The 27,752-nt window shown below is 34.8% G+C and overlaps 1 protein-coding gene across 3 annotated transcripts in view; it reads right to left on the bottom strand.

The window, feature by feature from the left end:
* LOC108310797 (sister chromatid cohesion protein PDS5 homolog B) overlaps nucleotides 1-27,752 on the bottom strand; it is a 167,556-nt gene that overhangs the window by 75,268 nt on the left and 64,536 nt on the right. For all 3 annotated transcript variants that reach the window (XM_017537947.2, XM_037741809.1, XM_037741810.1), the window contains 7 exons: nucleotides 24,533-24,619; nucleotides 24,319-24,416; nucleotides 23,548-23,674; nucleotides 14,964-15,044; nucleotides 9,517-9,657; nucleotides 6,573-6,688; nucleotides 3,877-3,971 (listed from right to left, as the gene is read on the bottom strand). In XM_017537947.2, the coding sequence (XP_017393436.1) occupies nucleotides 3,877-3,971; nucleotides 6,573-6,688; nucleotides 9,517-9,657; nucleotides 14,964-15,044; nucleotides 23,548-23,674; nucleotides 24,319-24,416; nucleotides 24,533-24,619 (745 nt within the window). The remainder of the gene's footprint in view (nucleotides 1-3,876; nucleotides 3,972-6,572; nucleotides 6,689-9,516; nucleotides 9,658-14,963; nucleotides 15,045-23,547; nucleotides 23,675-24,318; nucleotides 24,417-24,532; nucleotides 24,620-27,752) is intronic.

Here is a 27,752-nt window from a genome sequence, read left to right as displayed (position 1 = left end):
AAAAAAAAAAAAAAAAAAAACAAAGCCAGAGGCATCACACTGCCAGAGTTCAAACTATACTACAAGGCAACAGTAATCAAAACAGCATGGAATTGGTACCAAAACAGAGACACAGACCAATGGAACAGAACAGAAGCCTCGGAAGCAACACCACACATCTACAACCATCTGATCTTGGACAAACCTGACAAAAACAAGCAATAGGGAAAGGACTCCATGTTTAATAAATGGTGTTGGGAAAACTGGCTAGCCATGCGCAGAAAGCAGAAACTGGACCACTTTCTGACACCTTACACTAAAATTAACTCCAGATGGATTAAAGATTTAAACATAAAACCTAACACCATAAAAACTCTAGAAGAAAATGTAGGCAAAACCATCCAGGACATAGGCATAGGCAGGGACTTCATGAATAAAAGACCAAAAGCAATGACAACAAAAGCCAAGAAAGACAAACAGGATCTAATTAAACTTCAGAGCTTCTGAACAGCAAAAGAAACTATCATTAGAGCAAATCGGCAACCAATTGAATGGGAAAAAATTTTTGCAATCTACCCATCTGACAAAGGACTAATATCCAGAATCTACAAAGAACTAAAACAGATATACAAAACAAACAAACAAACCCATTCAAAAGTGGGCAAAAGATATGAACAGACACTTTTCAAAAGAAGACATTTATGAGGCCAAGAAACATATGAAAAAATGTTCATCATCACTGGTTATTACAGAAATGCAAATCAAAACCACATTGAGGTATCATCTCATGCCAGTTAGAATGGTGATCATTAAACAATCTGGAGAAAGCAAATGCTGGAGAGGATGTGGAGAAATAGGACCACTTTTACACTGTTGCTGGGAGTGTAAATTAGTTCAACCATTGTGGAAGGCAGTATGGCGATTTCTCAAGGATCTAGAAATAGAAATTCCATTTGACCCAGCAATCCCATTACTGGGTATATACCCAAAGGCCTATAAATCATTCTATTATAAAGACACATACACACGTATGTTCACTGCAGCCCTGTGTAAAACAGCAAAGACCTGGAACCTGGACAAAGAAAATGTGGCACATATACACCATGGAATACTACGCAGCCATAAAAAACGATGAGTTCGTGTTCTTTGCAGGGACTTGGGTGAATCTGGAAACCATCATTCTCAGCAAACTGACACAAGAACAGAAAACCAAATACCACATTTTCTTACTCACAGGTGGGTGTTGAACAATGAGAACACGTGGACTCAGGGAGAGGAGCATCACACACTGGGGCAGTGGGGGGGAGGGGGCAGTAGGGGAGGGACAGCAGGGAGAAATAACATGGGGAGAAATGCTGGATAAAGATGAAGGGGGAATAGAGGCACCAAACCACCTGGTTATGTATGCACCTATGCAACAACCCTGCATGATCTGCACATGTACCCCAGAACTTAAAGTAAAATAAAATTAAAAATTAAAAAAAAAAAAAGATATTCTTCTATTGGAAATTTGACAGGTTGAAGAGGAAGTATCTAAACTAAGGGCTCCCGACAAACAGTTCAACCTGATCACCCAAAAGTGTAGTTCAAAGTTGACAGACCCAACCATATACTCAGAGTGTTCCAAACAGTTTACAGCTTTTTATTTAGCTCTCCACTCTTAATCACAAGCAGAAAGCCACAGATTGCCAATCATTTGAGGAAAGCATATACTCAGGGCTTTCCAAACAGCTTTTTATTTAGCCCCCTCAACTCTTAATAATGAGCAGATGGCCACGGATTGCAAATCATTTGAGGAAAGCCTTTAACATGGAAAACAAAGACAAAAGCAAATAAAAGGTGAGGGGAAAACAACAACAACAACAAATTAGCAGAAACAGACATTTTGGAAGAAAAAGAAAAATTCCCCAAAAAACTACCATTTACACTCTCAGAGAAAATATTGTATTGGCGACACAAGAAAAGGATGCTAAAGAAAAAGGAACATCCAGAGAAACAGGGAAAAAGAAAGGCGAGGTAGAGAAACAGACACACACATACACGCACACAGATGACGAGGAAAGGAGGGGAAAAAGAAGGAGATGGATGGAAGGGGAGAGCAAAGATGCGAGGATGACCCTAAGATTAATGCTGTATAGCAGAAGCTCAGAGCAAGCAGTCTAAGCAGTACAGATGTGAGCAGGAAATTACAAAGCTCCAAGTGGCATGCCTCCCAAAAAGGATAAAACTGGTAAAATATCTGCTGTGTTTTTTGTTTTTGAGACAGAATTTCACTCTTGTTGCCCAGGCTGGAGTGCAATGGCACAATCTCAGCTCACTGCAACCTCTGCCTCCCAGGTTCAAGCGATTCTCCTGTCTCACCCTCCCAAGTAGCTGGGTACAGGCGCCTGCCACCAAGCCGGGCAAATTTTTACATTTTTAGTAGAGATGGGGTCTCATCATATCGGTCAGCCTGGTCTCAAACTCCTGACCTCAGGTGACCCACCCGCCTCGGCTTCCCAAAGTGCCAGGATTCCAGGCGTGAGCCACTGCAGCCAGCCAATATCTGCTGTTTCAGTTCTGAAAAATAACAGTTCAGCAAATCTGAAAGGATTACTATAGCAAACACTGATTAAAATATCACAAATGATATATGTTGTGACTTTATCAGAAACTCAGTAGTAGAATTTAAAAAGCAATAGTAAGCAAGACTGTAAAAAAAGCAGCAGTTAAAAATGTACAGTAAGTTAGGAATGTTTAAAAAAAGAGCTAATGACTGAAACAATGTAAAAGATGAGAAAATGATGAGTTAAAGATATCTAGTCCTTTATCACTCAAAAAAAAGCTAGAAAGTTCTGATTCACTTTAGATGTCATTAATTACACAACAAAAACACAAAAGAATGTAACCTTTTGAGCTCATTGAGAAAAAGAAAAATAAGATACTCAAACAGAAGAGCAGCAAATAGAAAAAAGATGCAAAGAAAAAAATGAAACATGTAAGACAGTAGAAATAAGTTCAACACAATCAAATTCAAATAATATTGTTTCAATGAAATTTTTAAATGCATGGCAATACTAAATATAACTTGTAAACAGATACACATGTGGCATAGTTATAAAAATATAAACAGGTTGCAGACCAAATTCAGCAGTGATGCCCTCTGTAAACATAGAAAGGAGAACTATCTCTAAGGAGCATTTCAAGTATAATTTTTTTAACCCTCTTAAGAAAATACAGCAAATGCTAACATTTGTAAGGAAGACATAAGTGGTTGTTATATCGTCTGTATTTTCTGAACTATTTTGTAATTTTAAGAAATTTAACAGAACAGTAGTAGATACATTCTCATTACTACAAAAATGCAACGTTCTGAACTACCTTAAGCTTATACATATTTCTCTAATGATATACCTCCACTTAACATGGCTAAATTAGTTTACCATGCCTCACCTAAGTTCTTAAAATTTTAAAGAACATTAGTCTTATAATCTAGTCAAAATCAAGACCTGTTCAAATACAAATGTCTAAAATAATTTTAGAATTATCCTTAAAAAAAGAAAATCGTTCCTGGAGACAGACATTTCATAGATGCTTCCAGCCAAAGTAGGAAATATGGTGTAGAAATTCTAGCTTCAGGCGGAGCACAGTGACTCACACCTGTAATCCCAGCACTTTGGGAGGCCAAGGCAGAAGGACAGCTTGAGCTCAAGAGTTCTAGGCAAGCTTGGGCAACATAGCGAGACCTTGTCTCTATTTAAAAGAAAAAAATCTACCTTCAGAGAACAACTTCCATGACTTTGAAATGAAACAAGACTTCACCTACCACCCCCCAAAAAAGGGATTTTTCCGCTATAAAACTTATTTTTTTCCACTGAAGAGCATTTAATAATATTTGCTGTTACATATATATAGTACCTGTTAAATCCTTTGCTAAATCAGGATGGTTCATGAGACAATGGCTAGCAAATTTCACACATTCCAGGCGGATTGGTACATGGATATCATTAAACCTGATAAAATATAACGGCACAGAGTGATCTTTAAAATAAGAGAAATAGACATGCATTAAATCTGTTCCCAATTTATACATATTTCTATAATTAAAGAAAAAACAGCTTATGAAGGAAAATGCAAAGTAGAACCAAACCATTTTAACAAAGTTTCTGATATATCATGTATGTCTGAATGCTCTGGAACCTCTATATAAACTACGGCAATCTCCTGTGAGAACAATGTCATCTTAAGGAAACTGATCAAACCACATACATTTAGTTCAAATATAAGAATGACAAAAAGATTCCTATAAATATTATACTTTCAAATACATCTATTTATGGCAAGTGTGTATATATAGTTCATAGAAACATCATAAATCCCAAACTATGCTTGAAAGAAAATTTTCCTTCAAGTATTCCTTTTTAAATATAGGGCATTCACTAATGTATGTCAGATCTCACACCAAAACCTATACTATTTTATATTACATGACTCTAAAAGCGTACCCAAATTACTACTATCCAATTAATCATCACAATTATTACATTGCCACTAATGGCAAAGCCACTTTTTGTGCTACATATGTAAATATGTATCCCTGAAAAGTTAAAATTATTTGGCTGACATGTCACTTAAGCCTCTTTTAATATTTTATTTTCCCTCCAACTTTTTTCCTGTAATTTGCTAGAGCAACTGCTGTGTGTGTATATGCTTTTGTTCCATAATTTAGATTTTGTTAACTGTATCATTCTGATGTCAATTAACAGGCTCCTCTCTCTCCTAAATGCTGTCAATTAGTAGTTAGATATAACGACTTGATCATATTTGGGTCAATGATTTTTTTAGCCAGACTACCAAAATACCATAGATGGCAACTGTGTTCTTCTGTCAAGAAACACATGGTGTTTAGCTGTCTCTCAACCACTGATGTTCAAAGTCTGTATACAGTACTTTATCACAGAATGTAAAATAGTATTTGACAAATGTAAGTATCAACAAAATTAAATTGAAGCCAACATTTTTCCATTCAATATTTTCATATGTCTTGATTCTATGAAATCAAAAGGCTCCCAAATCTTATATCACTCAACACCTAAGAAACAAAATTTGGCAGTATAAAGGAGGGGGGAAATGTCTTCAAAATCAGCACCAAATTACTCATACAATTTAGAAAAAAGCATATGCTCTATGAAGTATATTTCCCCTTCCAAAAGTTATAAAATCTAGCCTCTTGTCCCATATAGCGTCCTGAATGTTTTGAATTCAGACACTCAATCCTATATACTTTACTGTTTCTCAGGTAAACGTGCACCTTACAACAATTAAAAATAAATACACTAAGTTGTCTTTTAAAAAACTAACTCCTTAAAGTTGGTAACATTTAATACTGTGTAAGTTTTATGTCATTAATATTAAAAGGAAAAACTACAACATAATAGAAAAATGACATATACATTTACATTAGGATTTCTCCAGCTAAAAACCAATAAAATACATACAGCCTGGCTAATCCAACTCTTAATTTAAAGATATAATAAATATATGTTAAAAGTATTTTTGTTTTAAAATTAATAAGCTTTAAATCGAGTTGCATAATTTAAACTGATATTCTTCCCTACTGTCTAAAATTTTCCATTGTATTTAAAAGAAAAAAGTTGGCTTGACTCACTAAATATAATTATTGAACTAAATAAGAATCAAGAAATCAGACTGGAGATTTGAAACATAATAAACATTAATGACAACTTATCTCTTCATTAAACAAATCAAAAAAATGAGACCAAAATATTAAATTTACTGTAATCACCGATAGTTGTTATTAAAATGTAAAGAAAGTGGTGATACCAATGCAAATATTTCAACACAAAGAAAATAAAATCAGGGTCTTTAAATCTTACGTGTTTGTTTATGACTTAACTGCATTATTTGTTATAAGGATAATTTGAGTGGGAAAATCCTTTTTCTGTCTTGAGTCGAAGGAGGTTTTAACCAAAGCACTTCTCAGGCTTTTAATATTTCCAGGTCAGGGATTTCTTTAGAAAAGGTAATAAAATGAATACCTCTCACAGAAAAGTAACATACACAAACACACTCAAAATTTTGCAACCATTTCGGGGATTTTGTGCATCATTTAAACCATGTAAGGAATCCAGGCCACCATTTCTTTTAACTGAGAAATATAGAAAAGAAGTTAGGAAGAGAAATATAAGTAGTCATTTCTTTGTTCACTCTGTGAACACTTTTATCCTGTCAATATCTCCAAATACTCTAATTAACTGTAATTAATTTGTGGAGGGGCTATGTCTCTCAAAGAGGTATTTTCAGTTGGAATTAATCACTGCTTTGAAGTAACAATATTAACTTCATGGTCATAATACCATAAGAGATAGCTTTAAAATGTATTATCTTTTAAAAATTACTAAGGATAAAGATGAAAAAGAATAATTATAAAAATACCCAGTCATTAACAACTTTCAAAAATTTCAACATATAAAACCCTTCATTCTTATGATTCCAGAAAACACAGTTAAGTGTGGATAATGTTTAAAAAAAAAAAAAAAAAGTGGTCAGTAGAATCACATATTCCTTTTAAATGGGAAACCAAAATCATATACCTGCCCAAGTAGCACTGCCAAAGTGGTTTGTTTTGAGAAGCCAATTCTGAATCTTTTGCCCCAAACATTTTTGCTAGTAGTTTAACAACTTGTAGGCGCTCCTCATTATCATTGCTCTAAAATAAAACACAATCACAGCTTTAAAACCATGCAGCAGATATTCAGAATAAGGCTGCCCATTCTTTGCCATGATTTCCCTGATACTCCAGTTCCACAGAAAATCTTTCATGAACTCTAAATTAAAAATTACATAAAAATGGTCACTATACTTTTCACAAAATTAAATGTCAACATAAATGCTCAAATCATCTCAAATTCCATTAAAGAAGTACCCTCTCAGGAAAATACATCTTTAAAGTTTGTTGCAATGTTAGAGGCCCCTCCTACAATTGAGGTATATTTCTATTCAGAGTCAAAATAAAAAATGAACTCTTATAAAACCTACCCAGGACCCTTAAAAAACTCTGTGTTGTTTTTCAGAACAGACACTGGTAGAGGCCAGGCCTACAGAAAACTGTGAGATCATACTTTTCAGTTATTTAAGAAATAAGTATGTGCTAAAGTCTCCCAGTAAGACAGCTCATCCACATAGACCAGATTTCTAAAAGGAGCTCAAGAGTAAAAGGAAGAGGCCGTAAACATGTGAAAACTAAAATGTTTTATATACTATGCTGGGGCATCCTGGGGATGAGAACTTAATTTTACTATTGATTCTGGCACTGTCAACAAATGACTCAATGGATAAGTGAATGAGCCAGCCACAATACTATACTTGAACATAAAGTGTGGCAATCAGGTATATCAAAAGGCATTAATATTCAAGGTGTTATGAATGGCACTACACAAATTGTTTTTAAATTTTAAACCAATGCCACAGCCTGCCATGCAAAGAGCCTCCACAATATGACCTAACTTGTCTCTGTTATTTCTCTTTATTCCTATAATTATTTCTCAAACCTGGCTGTACATTAGAATTACCTGAAAAGTTAAATTTAAAAAAAAATTAAAACAACAAGAACAAATCTCTATTCCCAAAAACTCTGAATCAATTAGTCTGGTTTAGTGCCTGGACAGCTATTTCTTTAAGGTTTAACAAGCAAAAATTCTAATATGCAGCCAGGAGTGACTTAAACTTACTTTACGCTATCTTCCAATTTTAATTCTTTGTGTTCCACAAATTCACCCGGAACCTTCCTACCTCTATATGCTTCTGCATGCTGTTTCCTTTGCTTCAATTGTACGCTGTTTGTATCTCTTATGACACTTATAATATCTGGCCTCATATTAGATCTGGATTTTTTTTCCTCTTCCTCTCATACTAGATGTTAAGTTTGCTGAAAGCAGGGATAATTTCCTTATTTTTATATTTCTCATAGTGTGTAGGAACATGCATAGCATTTAGTCAATTACACTTGAGAAAATCATATAAACCAACAAATAATTAGACGTGTGACTAGCTGCTGCCTCACCCAAATCACTGATCACATTAAAAGGGGACAGGAAGAATGGCTTCCTGTTAATTGAATGGCTTATTTGAGAAATATACCAGAAACATACTCCAGAATATAGGAAGGATACTTATTTACTGGCTACTTGGGATATTCACATTACCAATGTGGACTGTTCATTTTTGAAAGAAAATCAAAACTTTTAGAAACAAGAAATATAATACAGAAATGGCCGGGCGCGGTGGCTCAAGCCTGTAATCCCAGCACTTTGGGAGGCCGAGGCGGGTGGATCACAAGGTCAAGAGATCGAGACCATCCTGGTCAACAAGGTGAAACCCTGTCTCTACTAAAAATACAAAAAATTAGCTGGGCATGGTGGCGCGTGCCTGTAATCCCAGCTACTCAGGAGGCTGAGGCAGGAGAATTGCCTGAACCCAGGAGACGGAGGTTGCGGTGAGCCGAGATCGCGCCATTGCACTCCAGCCTGGGTAACAAGAGCGAAACTCCATCTCAAAAAAAAAAAAAAAAAAAAAATATATTTTTTTATGTATATAATACAGAAATCATTTAAGAACTTCTCTGGGTCCACAAAGATTAATAATTATAACCAGGTTTATTTAATCTTATTGTAATGATTTGAAAAGAAAACTAGATTCTCCAATTCTGCAAATAAAGCTCAATTTTACAGCATAATTTAATGTCAAAGCAGTAGGAACATTCTACCAAAAAATTTCACTGGGTCATGCATGGTGGTTTATACCTGTAAACCAACACTTTGGGAGGCCGAGGCAGGTGGATCACCTGCGGTTAGGAGTTTGACACCAGCCTGGCCAACATGGTGAGATCCTGTGTCTACCAAAAAATACAAAAATTAGCTGGGGTGGTGCCGCATGCCTGTAGTCCCAGCTACTTGGGAGGCTGAGGTGGAAGAATCGCTTGATTCCAAGAGGCGCAGACTGCAGTGAGTCAAGATCACACCACTGCACTCCAGCCTGGGCAACAGAGTGAGACCCTGTCTCAAAAAAACCAAAAAACAAAAAATTCACAGAACTATGTAAAAAGCAAACAAGCCTTCAACAGAGGCATCTATGAAATAATATGCATAAAGGGAAAGCATTTCACGCTATGTGGATAACGAACTCTAAACTATTTTTATGGCCTAAGTGGTCAAGGGAACTACTATAAATTGTGCCTTGAAAACATAAGCTTGATATATAGCTAAAACCTCAAAAGTTAGTCAAATCCTAGAATTTACCTGGAAAATATCTGGAGGAAAATACCATCTTGCTAATCTTTATTAAGCAGCTCACTATCTACTAGCCACCTGCCAGGCATTGGAGATTCACAGACAGACAAGGTACAAATATGTGAAGAAATAATAGTAACATATCCCTTCACCTCTTACATTCAGTGAAAACTACTATAAGAATTAAAAAGCTATAAATAATGCTCTTTGCTAACTTGGTTGGCAGAATCATATTACTTCTACAAGTTACCTTTAATTTAAATTCAAGCTGGGGTAAAACAGAAAGCAGCAAATGACTATCAATATTGTAGAGCTCCAAAATTAAGTCAAAGACATGCTCTGACAAATCGCTGATAGATGTTTTCCCAAGCATCAGAACCTGATTAAAAAACTTTTGAGGAGAAAGAAAAGTTATTATTAGTAGAAAAACCAGAGACAAGATGAATGTTTTAAAATCTTATTCAACCAAATTCATCATTATTTTATACAAAGTCAAACTAGGCATATCAAAATATTTTCTAACATTACAGGAGAAACCAATACAGGCTACATGAAAAGATAAAACATGGAATCCATCTTGTATACAATAAAACAGATAGGAACATTTCAATAAACATACTACATTCCAAATATACTCTGTTCCCCATTATGATACTGACTATATTTATCCTATATTATTATCTGTGTATATTTCTGGATAGTTAATTTTATGTGTCAACTTGACTTAATTAAAGGATACCTAGAGAGCTGGTAAAGCATTGTTTCTGGGTGTTTCTGCAATGGTGCTTGCAGAGATTGGCTTGTAGACTGAGTGGGAAAGATCTGCCCAGGTATCATCCAAATAGGCTGGAAGGCCCAACAGAACAAAAAGGCAAAGGAAAGTGAATTCATTCTCTTCAGGATTGGGACATTCATCTCCTACTCTTGGACAGCAGAACTCCAGGTTCTCCGGCCTTTGGACTCCAGGAATTGCACCACGGGCCTGGTCCCCTGCTGAGTTCTCAAGCCTTGCCTTCTGCCTCTGAGAGTAACACCACTGGCTTCCCTGGTTCTCCAGCTTGCAGACAGCCTGCTCTTGGACTTCTCAGACTTTATAATCTTTTAAGTAAATTCCTCTAATAAATTCCCTCTCATACATACATATGTGTCTGTGTGTGTGTGTATACATACACTCACTGTGTGTGAATATACACACACATATATGTATATGTGTATCTATATATACATAAACTCACTCACTGTTGGCTTTTACTCTAGAAAACACTGACTAATACAATGTCTTAATCTCCCCAAGGGTGAGGGATAATAGCTTGTTTGCCTTAGTACATATGGGAAACAATATTATCCCATAGATACAGTCTTCTTACATTTTCATAGAAGGCAATTCTGTGTTTGAAATATGTAATTTTTTAATGAAAAACTACCTCTTTCCAATCCTTTGTCTTCTTTTACATTCCAATGTGTACATATCTACACAGTTTACAACACTAATTAAAATCCAATTAGAAGAACACACAAACACAAAGAAAATCCAAATTTAAACAATTTTTTCCCTACCATATAGCTAGCTCTGACTCGTTTCCATACTCAGACCATTTATCATATTATTACTAAAATGGTGAAGATGCATAGCCTGTCAAGCTTCTATTTAAAATCTTCCAAAAATGTTAAAAATTAACCAAAAGCATACCCCATGTATCCTCAATAGTTTCCTGAGTCTCAATGGAGGAGGAGTCAAGAATTGTTTTATACCATACAAGCTGGCCTAATCTCTTGAGACAGTTAACACACAACTGGATAATTAGGCTTTAGCTTTCTACATTGAAAATACAGTGGAAGATTTCACATTTCTATGTCTCTTCTGCTTACTTTTACTTCTTGGGTTGTTTTTATGTAAAGTTTTTTAGGTCTATGAACAGAACAGACTACCTAGCCATGAAGAAAGAAGAACAAATTCTATTTTGCTATTCGTTCTTTATTGGTTTTAAAAAGAACTTATTTGTCCTTCCCATTTATCAATTTTAAGTGAAGAGAATTTCATGATATCAAAGGTTAAATTCTTACTGAGGTTCAAAATAAAGTGGCTTTTTTGCTTCCATTCACAAATTTTCTCCTGCTTAAAAAATAGTAAAATAAATAATTCCCAAACTACTTTTCCTTAACAAAGAACAACAATCCCTTCCAATCTCACCACCGTAGTGGTCAAACCATCGCCTTCTTCTAACAGTATGGGAAAAACTTATTTGAAAAATTAAGGAAAAAAACATTCCTTGGTTTAATTTCTCACAAATTCCATAAAAACATGTATTGAACACTTTTATAATCTCCAAAAAGGCAATAACCAAGTTGGTCTTCTCCAATGTGTAAAGCCTACCTACCACAGTGCCGGACACAGAGCAGGTATAGTATTATGTTTGGTAAATGAACAAAAAATATGCAAAAGACGGTAGGATACAAATATGGGTAAAATAATCCAACCCCTTCATAAGGGCTGAAAATTTAGTGGAGGCAGATTTAGATTTGACTAGAATATTTCCTTCCAAAAATTCTTTCATTTACAAATGGGTAACTAATTACATACTACAAATTAATTTTTTGGTACAGCAACTGCCTCCTAATGAAAGATGTCACCAGTCAGTAATAAATTCTACCTTAAATTTACATGGCTAATTTTAATTACAAAGTGCTTTCACATTAAGTAACACATTCTCTACCACCACCCAAGCATTACAAGTGAAAAAACAAAGGTTCAGTGGAATTAAGCAATTTAACTAAATTTTACCTATTCCAACAAGGATTTGATGTACTTTTTCAGTTCAACAAAATAATTTTTTGCCATATCCTAAAATTTGTGATAAAAAAGAACTGGTGAAAAAATATCATTAAAAAGTGATCCGTAAGGAAATTTTTAGAATTATCACTATGTACTTTTTGTTCTTGATGCTCCATTTTACCTTTAAAACAAATATGTATATATGTACTATTTAGCTTCCTGGGTTGTTGTGTTACAACAAATTTAAACAAATTTTTAAAAATAACCTAGGTTAGGCATGGGCTCACGACTACAATCCTAGTACTTTGAGAGGCCAAGGCAATTGCTTGAGCTCAGGAGTTCAAAAACAGCCTGGACAACATGGTAAAACCCTGACTCTATAAACAAATTTTTAAAATGGAAAAATTTGCCAATGTTGGCTCACTCCTGTGGTCCCAGCTACTCAGCGGGCTGAGGTGGGAGGATTGCTTGAGCCTCGGAGGCTCAGCTGCCATGTGCCAAGATCACACCACTGAACTCCAGCCTGGGTAACAGAGCAAGACTCTTGTCTCCAAAAAAAAAAAAAAGGAGAGAGAGAGAAAACATAATGCATAAATAAAATAACCTATACCACCACAGTGATTTCTTGAGTCTTTATATGTAAGAAACACTATTTAAAAAAAAAAAAAAAGAATGTATCTGTATGTGTGAAGGAAAAAGAAACACAGAAAAGAGAGAGAAGTGGGGTTATTATCTCAGTATCTTACACCTATTTTTACTTGCTGATTCTCAACTAGGAAGGTAAGTAAATAGTGGCTGTTTCAAATGTAAGTCCAAAAGGGCTAAGAATGATTTCTAACACTGAACTAATTTTACCCCACTACAAGACAGTTAAGTTCACTAGAAAGTGATTTTACATGCAATTACAAAGGTTTGAAATGGAAAAATAAGTAAAAATAAAGAAATTAAAGGGAGGAAAAAAGCAATTCATATTTCTTAACTTAAAAATAAGGCACAGAACAAGAAAACAGGAAGAAATAAGAAAATAATTGGACAACGCACAGTGAGAAAAGTATGTAACGGCTCTGAATATGTGCTCAGAACACTCTGCTTGGATCCTGCTCCACAGCTTTTGATATAGAGATAATATGAAAGTTTAGGGGAGTTCAGGGGGGAAGGATTCTATTTGTGCAAGCGAGAATAACATGAAATTAACACAAGGTATAAATAATAAAGAAATGTTTTTTACCCTGATGTATTCTGGGACTGTTAAAAATATTTCCTCAGCCTTTTTTTTCTTTAACTTCCAGTATAAATATTTTCAAACATACAACATTTGAGATACTAGTATAACAAACCTAATCAACTAACTCTAACAAGTAACATCATTTATTGTGGGTTTTTTCCTTTAATTGCCCCAATCTAATATTGATTTTCCCCAATCACAGGAGATATCAATATGGCATGGTGTTCTTTTTTTATGCCAGAAAAAGAAATCAAAATAAGGTAAGTGTTCCCCTAAAAAAAAAAAAAAAAAAAAAAAAAACTAGCTTGGCAATATGAGCTAAAATAAATGGCCACCAGGAGGAGCTCACCTAGTGTGCTCTAATGGGCCACGGAAATAGTCATTTAGAAGTACTTGAAGCAAGGGAAAAGAGTAATTACAGAATGTTTAAGTCTAGGTCTACACATTTCAAGTGCCACTAAGCCCATCATGAAAAAACTCAACCTAACCAATTTATCTCAGCCAATACTCATAACTTACAAAACTGCAAAAACCAACATTTGGAGTTCCCTGACAATCTTGGAGCTATTAAGTTAGATTACAGGATTTGATTTCACATCTTCTGAAAGTTTACTCTTCAAAACAATTTTCTTACAAATTAAATTAATTTTTTCAAGTCATCGTATGTTTAGGATTCTCTAAGGCTATAAGCCAGAAACAAAAGCTGGGATTTATTAAGGTACTGTTTTATGAAGTATGTTAGTTTTCAAAGTACATCATTTCATGATATATTTCATATACTGACTTTAAATCTGTGTATACTACAAGAAAAACTCTCCCTCAATAAATTTTAGTAGAATGCATAAGTAATCATTAAAGGCTTTCTTTCTTACTTTACTCAGAAACGCAAATGTATATCCTTTACTTGTCTGGAGGTGAGTGAAACTGAAAAGCACGTGGAGGGACTGAACTGTTACACAATTCAAGGGCCACCATTAACACTGTATTCTACATCTGTATTCCAGGAGGCATCATTCACATAGAATACAATACGAATAGTGCCACCTAAAGCTGTACAATTCAAAAGAACTGTGGAGAGAAAACAAAACTTACCATAAGCTTCTGTCAGTGAACCTAGCAGCTAAAGAAGATGGTGAATCATAAATAAGTAGATTTGGGGTGATACTGAAAGGGCTCATTTCATTACAATTCTTCCTCTTTTTCAGAAAAGATAGATTTATATGGAATGTACCCCAGTAATAGCAATAGATAAGCAACTTTACTAAATCACTACTGCTATTCATACTTGCCTTCAACTTCTAGGTCTTAATATTATTTCATATCTTCTTCTTGTACAAATCAATTTAATCTCCAAAAACCTGTAAGCAACGTCTCTGAATAATGAAAAGTTCCACACGTTTTATCTGATTACATTTAACTCTATTTCTATCAGTAGAAACAAAGAGAGTATCTTGCTGACCAACAAAAAAGCTGTTTAAATTTTCAGGCAATTTGAAAGAAGATAATGAACAAATAGGATAAGAGCAAGCCTTCCAGAAAATATTAGCAAGAATAATTTTAAGAAGGAGAAGGAAAACACATTACTTAAAGGTTAAAACAAATTTCTTGTTTTTAAAACTATATACTACCCAATGAAATTTAGCAAGTCTTTAAATTTTCGGTTTAATCCTTCTGACAACCAATTACAAATAAGACTTACATTGGTAATATATGGCTCAATAGCTTGAGCGGTCCTCTTCAGTAAAGCCTTTGCCAAATCATATGCTTGTTTGTTTAAATTCTGAAAAACATAAATAATATCTATATTATATATCTCTTAACTATGAAAAGCAAAATACTACCTGTATTCAAAATGCTACTCTTGAGTAAATGAAACTAAGATTCAATTAGAATAAAAGAAGACAAAGCCATTTTTCTTTTTTTGGGACTAACTGGTCTACTAGATCTAAGATTCCTTCCGTGTAAGGATAGTTATATTCTTTTCCTATTTTGTTCATAACATAATGTAAACCACATAGAAATGGTCAATAAGTGCTTATTAGATAGAGGAGGAGATACTTAAGTCATTCTAAATCTAGTACCAAAATCAAATCTGTTAAGTACAAATACAGTCTGTTCTACTTCAGGTCCAAAAAAAGCAAAACATACTAAGAGAATGAACTATGTTCTAGTGTGGACAGCAATGGGGATCCCATAGGTGAGGAAGGACAAAGGATTTTGGGGCAGCTGTGGGAAAGCAGATTACTCAAACACATTTCAGAGCACAGGTAAGTCGAAGGATACAACGGAAGTACAATAAATAGTAAAGTATGAAGGGAAGATAACAAGAAAAAATATCATAAGAAAATATGTTTCTAAGAGACTCTGATAATGATACAAGGAAGTAAAGATCAAAAATGGAGTCACTACTCCAGTTTAAACATATTCCAGAGAACAGGAATACTGTATATATCTTTAAACTCATACTCTTTACACAGCATATTTTTAGATTTACCTACCTTGATGCTTGTACTTTATTATTTCGTCCATACTAACTGCTGTTTAGATATGATATACTAAAGATTCTTTACTGATTCTCCTACTCATAGACATTAAATTATATGTCCTGTACAAGTCTCTTTGTGTATATGAGAAGTAATTTTCTGTAAATTCTCTTTGCCATTTTTCAATTATGCTATTTAGTCTTACTTTATTTTTAGATTTTCTCCAAAAAGTCTATGGACTAAGCTTGTGTCAATTATAGATGTTCCTTGACTTATGGTGAAGCTACATCTCAATAAACCCAAAGTAAGTAACCCAAAATGCATTTAATACCCCAATAAATCCATCATAAAGTAAGTCAAACCATTACGTCAGAAACTGTCTGTACATGTATAATATACCTTAGTCTATATTTCTCTTTTCACAATGTTTATAATGTCTTAAAGTACAGTGACATTTTTCATTTTTTTAATTGATATATAACAACTGTGCATATTTTAGGGGAACATGTGATATTCTGATACACGTATACATTAAATAATAATCAAATCAAGGTACATAAAATATCCATCACCTCAAATATTTATGTTTTCTTTGTGCTGGGACCATTACAAATCTTCTCTTTTAGCTATTTTGAAATATAAATTATTGTTAACTATAATGTCCCTATCATACTATCAAATACTAGAAGGAGGCTGGGCGCCGTGGCTCACACCTGTAATCCCAGCACTTTGGAAGGCAGAGACGGGTGGATCACCTGAGGTCAGGAGTTCTAGACCAAGACTGGTCAACATGGCGAAACCCTGTTTCCACTAAAAAATAAAAAAATTTAGGCAGGCGTGGTGGCAGATGCCTGTAATCCCAGCTATTTGGGAGGCTGAGACAGGAGAACTGCTTGAACCTGGGAGGCGGAGGTTGCACTGAGCTGAGATCGCACCACTGCACTCCAACCTGGGTGACACAGCGAGACTCCATCTCAAAAAAAAAAAACCAAAAAACAAAATACTAGAAAGAACTATTCCTTCTATCTAACTTTATTTTTTTAAACCTTAACTTCTCTTCATTCTTCCCCACCCCAGTTCCTTTCCCAGCCTCTGGTAACCACCATTCTATTCTCTACTTCCATGAGACCTGTTGCTTTTTTTTTTTAAGTCCCATATGAGTGAAAACATATTTGTCTTCCTGTTCTCAGTTTATTTCACTTTACATAATAACCCCCAGCAGTTCCATCCCTGTTGCTTCAAATGTTAAGATTTAATCTTTTTTTTGGTGCCTGGAATAATGTTCATGTGTGTGTGTGTATATACACCACATTTTCTTTAATACTTATCCATTGATAGACACAGGTCAATTCCATATACTGGCTACCACAAATAGTTTTTATTTTTAATATAATCAAATTTATCAATCTGTTCTTATACGGCTTTGTTCTCTATATCTTTCTTAAGAAATTCATTCCTATCTTGAGGTTATAAAGATGTATTTTCAAAGAAAATTTTAAAAATTTACTTTTCGCATTTAGATCTTTCTCAACCTGTAATTTATTCTTACGTATGTTCTGAAATAAGTATCTAATTTTTATTATTTTCCATATAAGTCATAAACTGTCCTAAAACCATTCATTAATTTCTTATTCCCCCTTTTATAACTTGTAATACCCACTCTGTCAGCTTCTACATAAGGATGCTTCCATTCAGCAATTCTCCATTATTTCCATATGCCCCTTTGTCTATCACTGACCAATTATTGTCAGAGGGACACATGAAAATAATGTCAAAAGTAGGAGATCCCTGCTTTCTTATTCTTCTTCAAAACTGTTTGGCTATTACTGGTCATTTGCTCTTTCATGTGAATTTTAGATTCAGCTTGTCAAATTACACACAAGTGCACACGCTATCGGTTTCTTTCTTTTTTCTTTAGTCTCACTTGGTCACCCAGGCTGGAGTACAGTGGTGCGATCACCGCTCACTGCAGCCTTGACCTCCATGGTGCAAGCAAGCCTCCTATCTCACCCTCAAGTAGCTCGGACTATAGGCATGCACAAGCATGCCCAGCTAATTTTTGTAGAGACAGGGTTTTGCCATTTTGCTCAGGCTGGTCTCAAACTCCTGAGCTCAAGCAATTCTCCTGCCTCAAGTTCCCAAAGTGCTGGGATAATAGGAGAGAGCCACTGCGCCAGGCCTCAGTTTTTATTTTTGATTGAATTATTGATCAGTATGCAGAAGATTGACATCATTATCATACCAAGTCTCCCATAAACAGTAAATCTCTCAACATATGTTAAGTCTTCTATTATGCTTTTCAGCCAACTATAATAATTTTCAACATAAAGGTGATACACATTATGGTTAAACTTCTAAGTACCTTACATCTTCATTAAAGCTACAAATGAAAATTTTTGCAATCAGGCTACCAGGTTTTTATATCGTGTTATGTCTTGTAACATTCTAGAATGTTCTTTTATTTTCTATAAATTTATCTGTCTACCATTTTGTGTTTTCTGCACAGGCAATCATATTTTGGCTTAGTTTCTTCTTTCTAATCCTTTTATATTACATTTGTCTTGTCCTATTCCACTAATGTAACACACCTACTACAATGCTAATTTTAAAAAGCACGCTTAAGATATGGAACCAATCTAACTGCCTACTGACTGATGAGTGGATAAAGAAAATGTGGTTTTCCACGGTGATGGAATACTACTCAGCCATAAAAAAAGAATGAAATAATGTCTTTTGCAGCAACTTGGATGGAGCTGGAGGCCATTATTCTAAGTGAAGTAACTCAGGAATAGGAAACGCCATCCTGTATGATCTCATGGGAGCTAAGCTACAGATACACAAAGGCACACAGAGTGATATAATGGACTATGGGGACTCAGAAGGCAGAGAGGGAACAAGAGATTAAAAAAATTACAGATTGGGCACAGCGTACATTTCTCAGGTGACAGGGATACTAAAAGCTCAGATTTCATATAATTATATAATTAATTATAAACCATATAATTAATCCATGAAACCAAAACCACCTGTACCCCAGAAGCTACTGAAATTTAAAAATATACATTTAAATATAATATAAAAATTTTTTAAAGCATGTTTGCCTTTTCACCTGAGTAGAAGCAGTATTTTTAGTGTTCCTCACATCAAAGAGAATGCTTCAACATTTTACCATTAAATACTGCATCATACATATCTCCTTATTAGTTTAAGTTCTATTTCAAATGTCCTAAGTTATCATACATTATAATTAATTGTATCATCTTTTTCTCTATTAAAATTTTTCTCTTTGATCTATTAATTTAAACAAATTAATCTTAGTCTATCACTAACATTTTTAATGTTAATCCATCCTTGTATTCCTAAAATAAAGCCAATTTGGTGATTATCAACAGTACTTTATATCATTCTGGAAATTACTATTTTATACTGGAAATCAATTAGCCTATTTTTTTTTCCCTTGCTTGGTTTTTTCCTTGCATCTGGTTTCCTTAGGAAGATTATTCTCTGCTCATTAGAGTTATGGAGTAGTCCTTTCTATAATTTGGAAATGTGCTGAAGATTAGGAATATTTGCCACTTAAATGATCAATAGAAATCTCCTGGTAACGGATTCATAAGTTCTTTTGTTGTTGGTTTGAGTTCTGCTGCTATCATTACTGCTGCTGTTATCATTGCTATTACTGTTTGAAGAGTTTTGTTTTATAGGTAGAGTTTTTAAAACCAATTAAATGTATTGTTTATAAACTATTTGTCCCAATTTTCTCTCAAGACAAATTTGATAGGCTATATTTTCTAGGAATTTATTCTAATTTCAAATATTTTAGCATAAAATATTGCTCATGGAATTGTCTTTTGATCTTTTCCATGTCTACTGTTCCTCATTTCATTCTAAAACTGCACATAAATACCATTTCCCTTTTTGTGATCTAACTTTCCAGTCATTTGCTTATTTAACACATTTTTCAAATTACTAACTTTGGGTTTTGGGGGAATGTCACTGTGTTTTCTATTTCACTAATCTCATTTCTTCACTATTTTCTTCCTTGCATAATTTGTTTATTCTGATAATGTTTTTATTACCCCTTGACATGGACATTTAGCCATAAAGTTACACTTAAACTGTATCCTGCAAGTTTTAATATGTTTCACTTATTTCTAAATATTTTAATTGCCATTATGACTTAATGTTTTGTCAGATTATATGCTTGTTATTAAATTAGTAGTTTTGTATTTGAAATCCTCAATATTTTTATAAACTCAATTTACCTCATTTATAATCACTAAAACACATGTTAAAATGGAACACGAATAGTGAATTCGCTTCTGTTAGTTATGCTTGCCATTAAATTAGTTTTGTTTCAAATTCTCAATATTTTTATAAACTCAGTTTACCTGCTTTATAAGCACTAAAACACATTAAAATGGAACACAAAAGGTGAATTTGCTTCTTTCTGTCCATAGTTCTTTCAATTTGTGTTTTATACATTTTGAGCCTATGTGCATACAAGATATTAGATATCTTCCTGAGTACTGAATCTTTTCTTATTATATAAAGCTCTTCTTTATCCATTAAAGACTACTATGTCTAATATAAGCTATCTAGATTTTCTTTTCATTTATATTTGCCTGGCAAGTCTTTTTCCATCCTTTTTTTTTTTTTTTTGAGACAGAGTTTCGCTCTTGTTATCCAGGCTGGAGTGCAATGGCGCGAACTCGGCTCACTGCAACCTCCGCCTCCTGGGCTCAGGCAATTCTCCTGCCTCAGCCTCCTGAGTAGCTGGGATTACAGTCACGTGCCACCATGCCCAGCTAATTTTTTGTAGTTTTTTAGTAGAGACGGGGTTTCACCATGTTGACCAGGATGGTCTCGATCTCTTGACCTCGTGATCCACCCGCCTCGGCCTCCCAAAGTGCTGGGATTACAGGCTTGAGCCACTGTGCCCGGCTTTCTATCCTTTTATATTCAACCTTTCGTGAATGTGTTCTAGTTGTATTTCTTAGTAACAATAACCACCCAGATTATGTTCAATCCAATCTGAGAATCTGTCTTACATGGTAAATTTAGACCATTTACATTTACTGTAACTCTTCCTTTTTTAAAAAATCCTTAAAATTTTAACATAAATGGTTCATTTAAAGTTCAAAGTTAATCAAGAGCTCCAAATACTCCTGATCATCCCAAGATCATATCACTTATTAATTCCATTAAACCACTCTATCTTACATAAAATTACATTTATTCTCTAGCACTGAAATTGAGAGGTCAGCAATCAGTTTAGCCTTCATTCTATGATAAGTGCCATGCTTTTATATTCTGGGTGCTTTATACATGATTTCTCATTCAGTATTCCGCAATTTCAGGATGGACCTGGACAGGGATTTCCTTTTTATTTTTTTTCACTCTAGTCATGGTACTTTTTCTCACTAATCCATAAATTAACGACTTTAACCAATTCTGAAATATTTTAAGCTAACTTCTACTTGAATATCATCTCTTCTCAATTCTCTATTTGTTGTTCTGAAATTACTATTAAATATGTCAGACCTTATCTTTCATCTCACTGTGTCTGTATAATTTCCTGACATCTATTCCAGTTCTCTAAATATCTTTTACATATAATTCAATCAAGATTTCTATTTTGATAGCCATTGTTCTTTTCTTCTTTTTTTTTTTTTTTTTGGAAACAGAGTCTCACTCTGTCATGCAGGCTTGGGTGCAATAGTGCAATCTCGGCTCACTGCAACCTCTTCCTCCCAGGTTCAAGCGATTCTCCTGCCTCAGCCTCCTGAAGAGCTGGGATCACAAGTGCAGGTTGCCACACCTGGCTAGCCATTGTATTTTTAGTGGAGAAGGGGTTTCACCACGTTGGCCAGGTTGGTCTTGAACCCATGGCCTCAGGTGATCCACCCAACTTGGCTTCCCAAAGTGCTGGGATTACAGGTGTGAGCCACCGCACCCAGCCATTTTTCATTCCTAATGAGTTTTTCTCCTAATTTTCTCTTTTCATATGTCTAGTTTTTATGTTTTTTAACTCAAACATTTTATCATCAATCCTTTCAAGAGTGTTTATGATTTTCTTTAAAAAACTTTGTCAGAATGTTTTATTCAGTGTCATTCACTAAACTACAAGGAGCTAAAGTTATGCAAAGGACTGCAAAATAGTAATTGCCTTGAGAAATTTCCACCGTAAGCTAAATGGACTAAGCAAAAGATTGAATCTGTAAGTAGTTGGTGGAAAGATTCCATCTCCTATACTTAGAGATAGGAAGTTTAGTAGATCCTATGATTCTAGTTTCTGGAAGTACCTACAAGTCCTCTTCCTATAACAAGGCCAAGTAGAAATGTGCATTCAGGAAGGGAGAGTTTATTTTCCCCAACAAAGTCTTTTCCATGACAATTGATGGACGGAGACCTCAGATGCCTCTGGTAGGCAGCTGCTGAGTGCAGAAAGCCAAGATAGATACTTGATTTGTGTCTAGGAGAGTTTATCTTGGCACAGTTGACAGGTGGGTGAGGTTCCAGAGAACTAGAAGTCCAGTCAAGCTCCGCCTATTTGAAAGGCTTAGCAGGTCTTCTCCTGGGAATTCAGCCTTCCTCCCTACAGCATTTTGTGGCTGGGTTCATTATCTCTGCCTTCTCACCTGAGCACACAAACAGTAGAGCTTGTGGCATCAGGCCAGGTGTTCATTTGCCCAGAGGAAGTCAGTAGCTGGGCCCCACGCTGATTTTTACAGCTCACTTAATAAAATAGATTAATGGCAATTGTAACTAGATGTGGGCATCAAGGTGAAGGAGACAATGGGACAAGCCTCTGCAAGCCTACTTGTCAGCTTCCCCCCTCCCTCTTGCAGTTACCAGAGGCAGAAGTGAGGCTGGTCTCGTAGAGTCAGGACATGGTGAGCTGCATTCAGAAAGTGCAGCTGGAAGGAGGGAAGGGTGGGAAGAGGAGCAAGATGGCAGCTGACTAGGAACCCCCAGCACACCAGAACCTGTGGATTTTATTTAATAAATATATTATCTGAATTTCTGAGTTCTAATCTTGCTATTTGTTGTGTGTGCTAAGGATTTAGAGACTATTTTCTTTAAGAGTATGGAATTTTTTAATTATGAGATCATTTTCAATGAAGCATTATTTGTGACAATGCTGTATAGCTCCACACTGAGACTGTGTCTTGCCAGAGAGGTCTTATATTTGCACAGATAATTACACTGGTGATTCCTGTGCTCCTCTCCTTAACCCAAACCACTTCCAAATTACAGAACCATATTTCTAACTGGAGAGTGAGTCATTTTCAAAAGTCAAAACAAACGCACGCGCGCGCGCACACACACACACACACACACACACACACACACACGGCATCCTGATTAACATCACACAGGCAAGAGACAATGTCACCAACATATCACTTCTCTCCCATTTAGTAGAGACTTTAAATTTACCAGTCCTCTCTATTACATTACCACTGTCTTTTAGTTATGGCCCTACTTGGTTCCATCTTCTGACAGATAAGTTATGTAACAGCATCTAAGTAGCTACTAATTCATTCCCTGAAATACACTCTATGTAAAACTGAATTATCACAAATGTTATTACATGAACTAAATCGACGATTTATTAGTGACTAATAAGTGTATCTTTTTATTACACATTAAACACAATAATATGTATTAATATAACTAAACCAACAGGACCTCTAAAACTAAGGTTAAAGCAGGATAAACCATATTTAGAACCTTAGCACAAATTTTAAGTCTTAATATTAATGGGCATTAGACACATTATATATTGTTACTCACCTTATGAGCAGGTACCAGATTTACTAAAACTGTATCCAAAAGCTCCTGAGACACTGTATCACCTTCACAAATAATAGAGCTCATAAGGTCTACCATGTGCATATGAACTTTCTGATTGTGGCCATTGCTGTAATTCAAAGCAGATTTTGTTTCAATTATGACTGAGATATAAGAATTTACTCATAAGATGATACTAACAAGCATTAAACTTTACAAAAATAATACTGCAATATTAAATAGAATTCTATGTAAATTCATTTAAAGCTTCCCTCTCCCACAGCATACGATAGTCTAAAAATTATATTTTTACACTACATTTCTTAGATTTTTCCCTAATTTTCACCTGTCTCACAATCAAAAGTGATTACATCAAAAGCAACTTCAGTTCTGCCTTAAATTCAGAAAACAGAATTGCTTTGAAATTAATTCTAGTAAATAATTTCAAAGAATACACAAAAAGCTCAAATAGCCACATGCATTAAGAAGTCAATACGCATTTTCAATAGACAAATAATGCAATCCAAAAGAATTTTATATTGGCCTTATGCCACTCCTCTAACCAGTAATTCCATATAATACAAACTTAAGCTCTATTCATTTTTGAAACATCTATAAAAATAAATTTAAATGTGTTAAAAGTTACATCTCTTCTAATATTCATCATATCCTTCTAATATTCATCTTAACAGTTTATGCAGGTCCACCTGCAGGTTCAAAATTTGTTATCTTTACATTTTTTTAAATGTTATACACTTAATAAAATAAACTTACTTTATAACTGAAAATAAGGTTCTGTATAGTTGAGTAAAAATTTCATTGCTATCTTCTAACTCAAAGCATATGTTATATGACTTCACCCAAGCAATGTTCTAAAAATAAGAGGTAAAAAAAAAAAAAGTGAAAGGTAAACATTCTGATTAGTAAAAATATACAAACACAAAAAATCAGTTTAAAATGTCACCTCAAGGTACAAGATATTGCTTACCTCAAGTAAATAAAAATACCTATTGAATTGTGGGCTCTTTGTATCCTCTAGCCCCTTCAACTGTCTTGTTATAAACATAAATATATCCTTAAAAAAAAAAAAGACAAAGTGCCATTTAGGTTATGAACACTAAATGAAAATATCCATGAAACTCCTAGATTTTATTCAGGACTCGTGTACATATCAAAATAAACTATAACGAATCAGAAAAAAAAATTTATTTGGCTAAAAATTTTTTTAAGTACATCTTTATATGAACAACATTAAATATCTTACTATCCTTCATAGAAAAACATAAATCATTTACCATAATCTTAAAGTCAAAAAAATTCATCTTATAGCAAAAGTTAAACAAATAGACCTAAAAACCAAGCCAGCTAAGATTTATGCTATTTTTAGAATAAAAAATGTTGCAGTGACTGAGAGCTGATCAGGTTTCCTGGAACAGCAAAATACATGGTAATTACATAGCAAGAGTGGTTTAGGAAACAAATTTTTTTTTTAATTGCCAAATGACAATACAATAGGTACCACAAAGAAGCTTATACTCTTAGAAGTCAACTTGTCAAGCTTCCTACTAGTCATTGTAATTACTTGCTTTTCCCCACCTTCCTAAATCTATTCCCATCTCATGTTTTTGATTTATTACTGTATCTGCATTTGTACCTGGGTAAAGACAACACTCAATGTCACTCTGAGTCAAGATTTTGTGGAAATAAGTTTCAAGAGAAATGTAGATGATATTCTCAAAAAGTTTAAAAAAACTTTTTAAAGCTAATTCTGCAAAGGAAGCATGCCAACAATAAGAGAAAAAAATAAAAACATTTCCCTAGAAGTAAAATAATAAGCATATGTTAAATGAAAAAAATTAATATGCAAATAACTGAACAGCTTTTAAGAAAAGTCCTATCAAAAGGACACCCTTCAAAAATGGTTACTTAAGAAAGAACAAACTGAACTTACAGAGCTGAAAAACTCACTTCAAGAATTTAATAACATAATCACAAGTATTAACAGCAGAATCAGCCAAGCTGAGGAAAGAATCCAACAGCTCAAAGTCTGGTTCTCTAAAATAATTCAGTCAGACAAAAATAAAGAGAAAATAATAAATAAGAATGAACAAAACCTTCAAGAAATATGAAACTATGTGAAGAGACCAAATCTACAACTCATTGGCATCCCTAAAAGAAAGAAAGAAAAAACAAGCAACTTAGAAAACATATTTGAGGATATAGTTTACAAAAATTTCCCAAACCTCACTAGAGAGGTCAACATTCAAATCTGGGGAATACAGAGAACTCTTGCAAGACACTATACAAGATGACCATCCCCGAGACGCATAGTCATCAGATTCTCCAAAGTCAAAATGAAAGAAAAAATGCTAAAGACAGCAAGAGAGAAAGGGCAGGTCACCTACAATGGAACCCTATCAGGCTAACGGAAGACCTTTCAGTAGAAACACTATAAGCCAAAAGAGACTGGGGACCTATATTCAGTATTCTTAAAGAAATTCAACCAAGAATTTCAAATCCAGCCAAACTAAGCTTTGTAAGTGAAGAAGAAATTATTCTTTTTAGACAAGCAAATGCTAAGGGAATTTGTTACCACCAGACTTCCCTTACAAGAGGTCCTTAAGTGCAAATATGGAAAGAAAAGACTGTTACTACACATCACAAAAAGACTACTTAAGTACACAGACCACTCACACTATAAAGCAATCACACAATCAAGTCTGCATAATACCCAGCTAACAACATGATGACAGAACCAAATCAGCACATACCAATATTAACCTTGAATGTAAGCATGCTAAATGCCTCAATTAAGGCACAGTGTGGTCAGTTGGTTAAAGAAGCAAAGCCCAACTGCATGCTGTCTACAAGAGACTCATTTCATATGCAATGATGCTGATAGGATCAAAGTAAATGGATAGAGAAAAATCTACCAAGCAAATGGAAAACAGAAAAAAGCAAGGGCTGCCATTCTAATTTCAGACAAAACAGACTTTAAACCAACAATGACAAACAAAAACATTACAAGCTGATAAAGGGTTCAATTCAACAAGAAAACCTAACTATCCTAAAAATATATGCACCCAACAAAGGAGCACACAGACTCATAAAGCAAGTTCTTAGAGACCTATGAAGAGACACAGAAGACCTATGAAGATGACGACAGAATGATAGTAGGAGGCTTTAGCACTCCACTGACAGAATTAGATTATTGGGCAGAGACAACTAACAAAGATATTCAGGACCTGAACTCAGCATTCGACCAAATGGGCCTAACAGATATCTACAAAACTCTCCATTCAAAACAACAGAATATACATTCTTCTCATCTGCACATGGCACATACTTTTCAACTGACCACATAATAAGCCATAAAACAATCTTCAGCAAATTTTTAAGATGTGATTCACTACATAATGATTATCACATATTTTGAAGTTGACAGCTAAATCAAAAACACAATCCCAGCCAGGCACAGTGGCTCAGCCTGTAATCCCAGCACTTCGGAAGGCCAAGGTGGGTGGATGACTTGAGCCCAGAAGTTCAAGACCAGCCTAGGCAACATGGCAAACCCCACCTCTACTAAAAATACAAGAAGTAGCCATGTGTGGTGGTGTAGGCCTGTAGTCCAAGCTACTCAGGATGCTGAGACAGGGGAATTGCTTGATTCCAGGAGGCAAAGAGTGCAGTAAGCCAAGACTGTGCTACTGCACTCTAGCCTGGGTGACAGAGCCAGGGTGCCTTTAAAAAAAAAAAACAAAAGGAAAAGGAAAAAGAACACAAAACACAATTCCATTCACAATAGCCACAAAAAGAATAAAATACCTAGGAAAACAGCTGCCAAGGGTGGTGAAAGAGCTCCACAACAAGAATTACAAAACACTGCTCAAAGAAATCACAGATGACACAAACAAATGGAAAATCATTCCATGTTCATGAATAGGAAGTATCAATATTACTAAAAAGGCCATACTGTCCAAAACAACTTACAGAATTAAACGCAAATCCTATCAAACTAACAAGGACATTCTTCACAAACTTAGAAAAAACTATTTTAGCCGGGCGCGGTGGCTCAAGCCTGTAATCCCAGCACTTTGGGAGGCCGAGGCGTGTGGATCACGAGGTCAAGAGATCGAGACCATCCTGGTCAACATGGTGAAACCCCATCTCTACTAAAAATACAAAAAATTAGCTGGGCATGGTGGCGC

Source organism: Cebus imitator, unplaced genomic scaffold, assembly GCF_001604975.1.
Source record: "Cebus imitator isolate Cc_AM_T3 unplaced genomic scaffold, Cebus_imitator-1.0 Scaffold108, whole genome shotgun sequence".
Taxonomy (NCBI): Eukaryota; Metazoa; Chordata; class Mammalia; order Primates; family Cebidae; genus Cebus; species Cebus imitator.
Note: the sequence above shows the minus strand (reverse complement) of the source record. Positions and strands in the feature narration are given on the sequence as shown.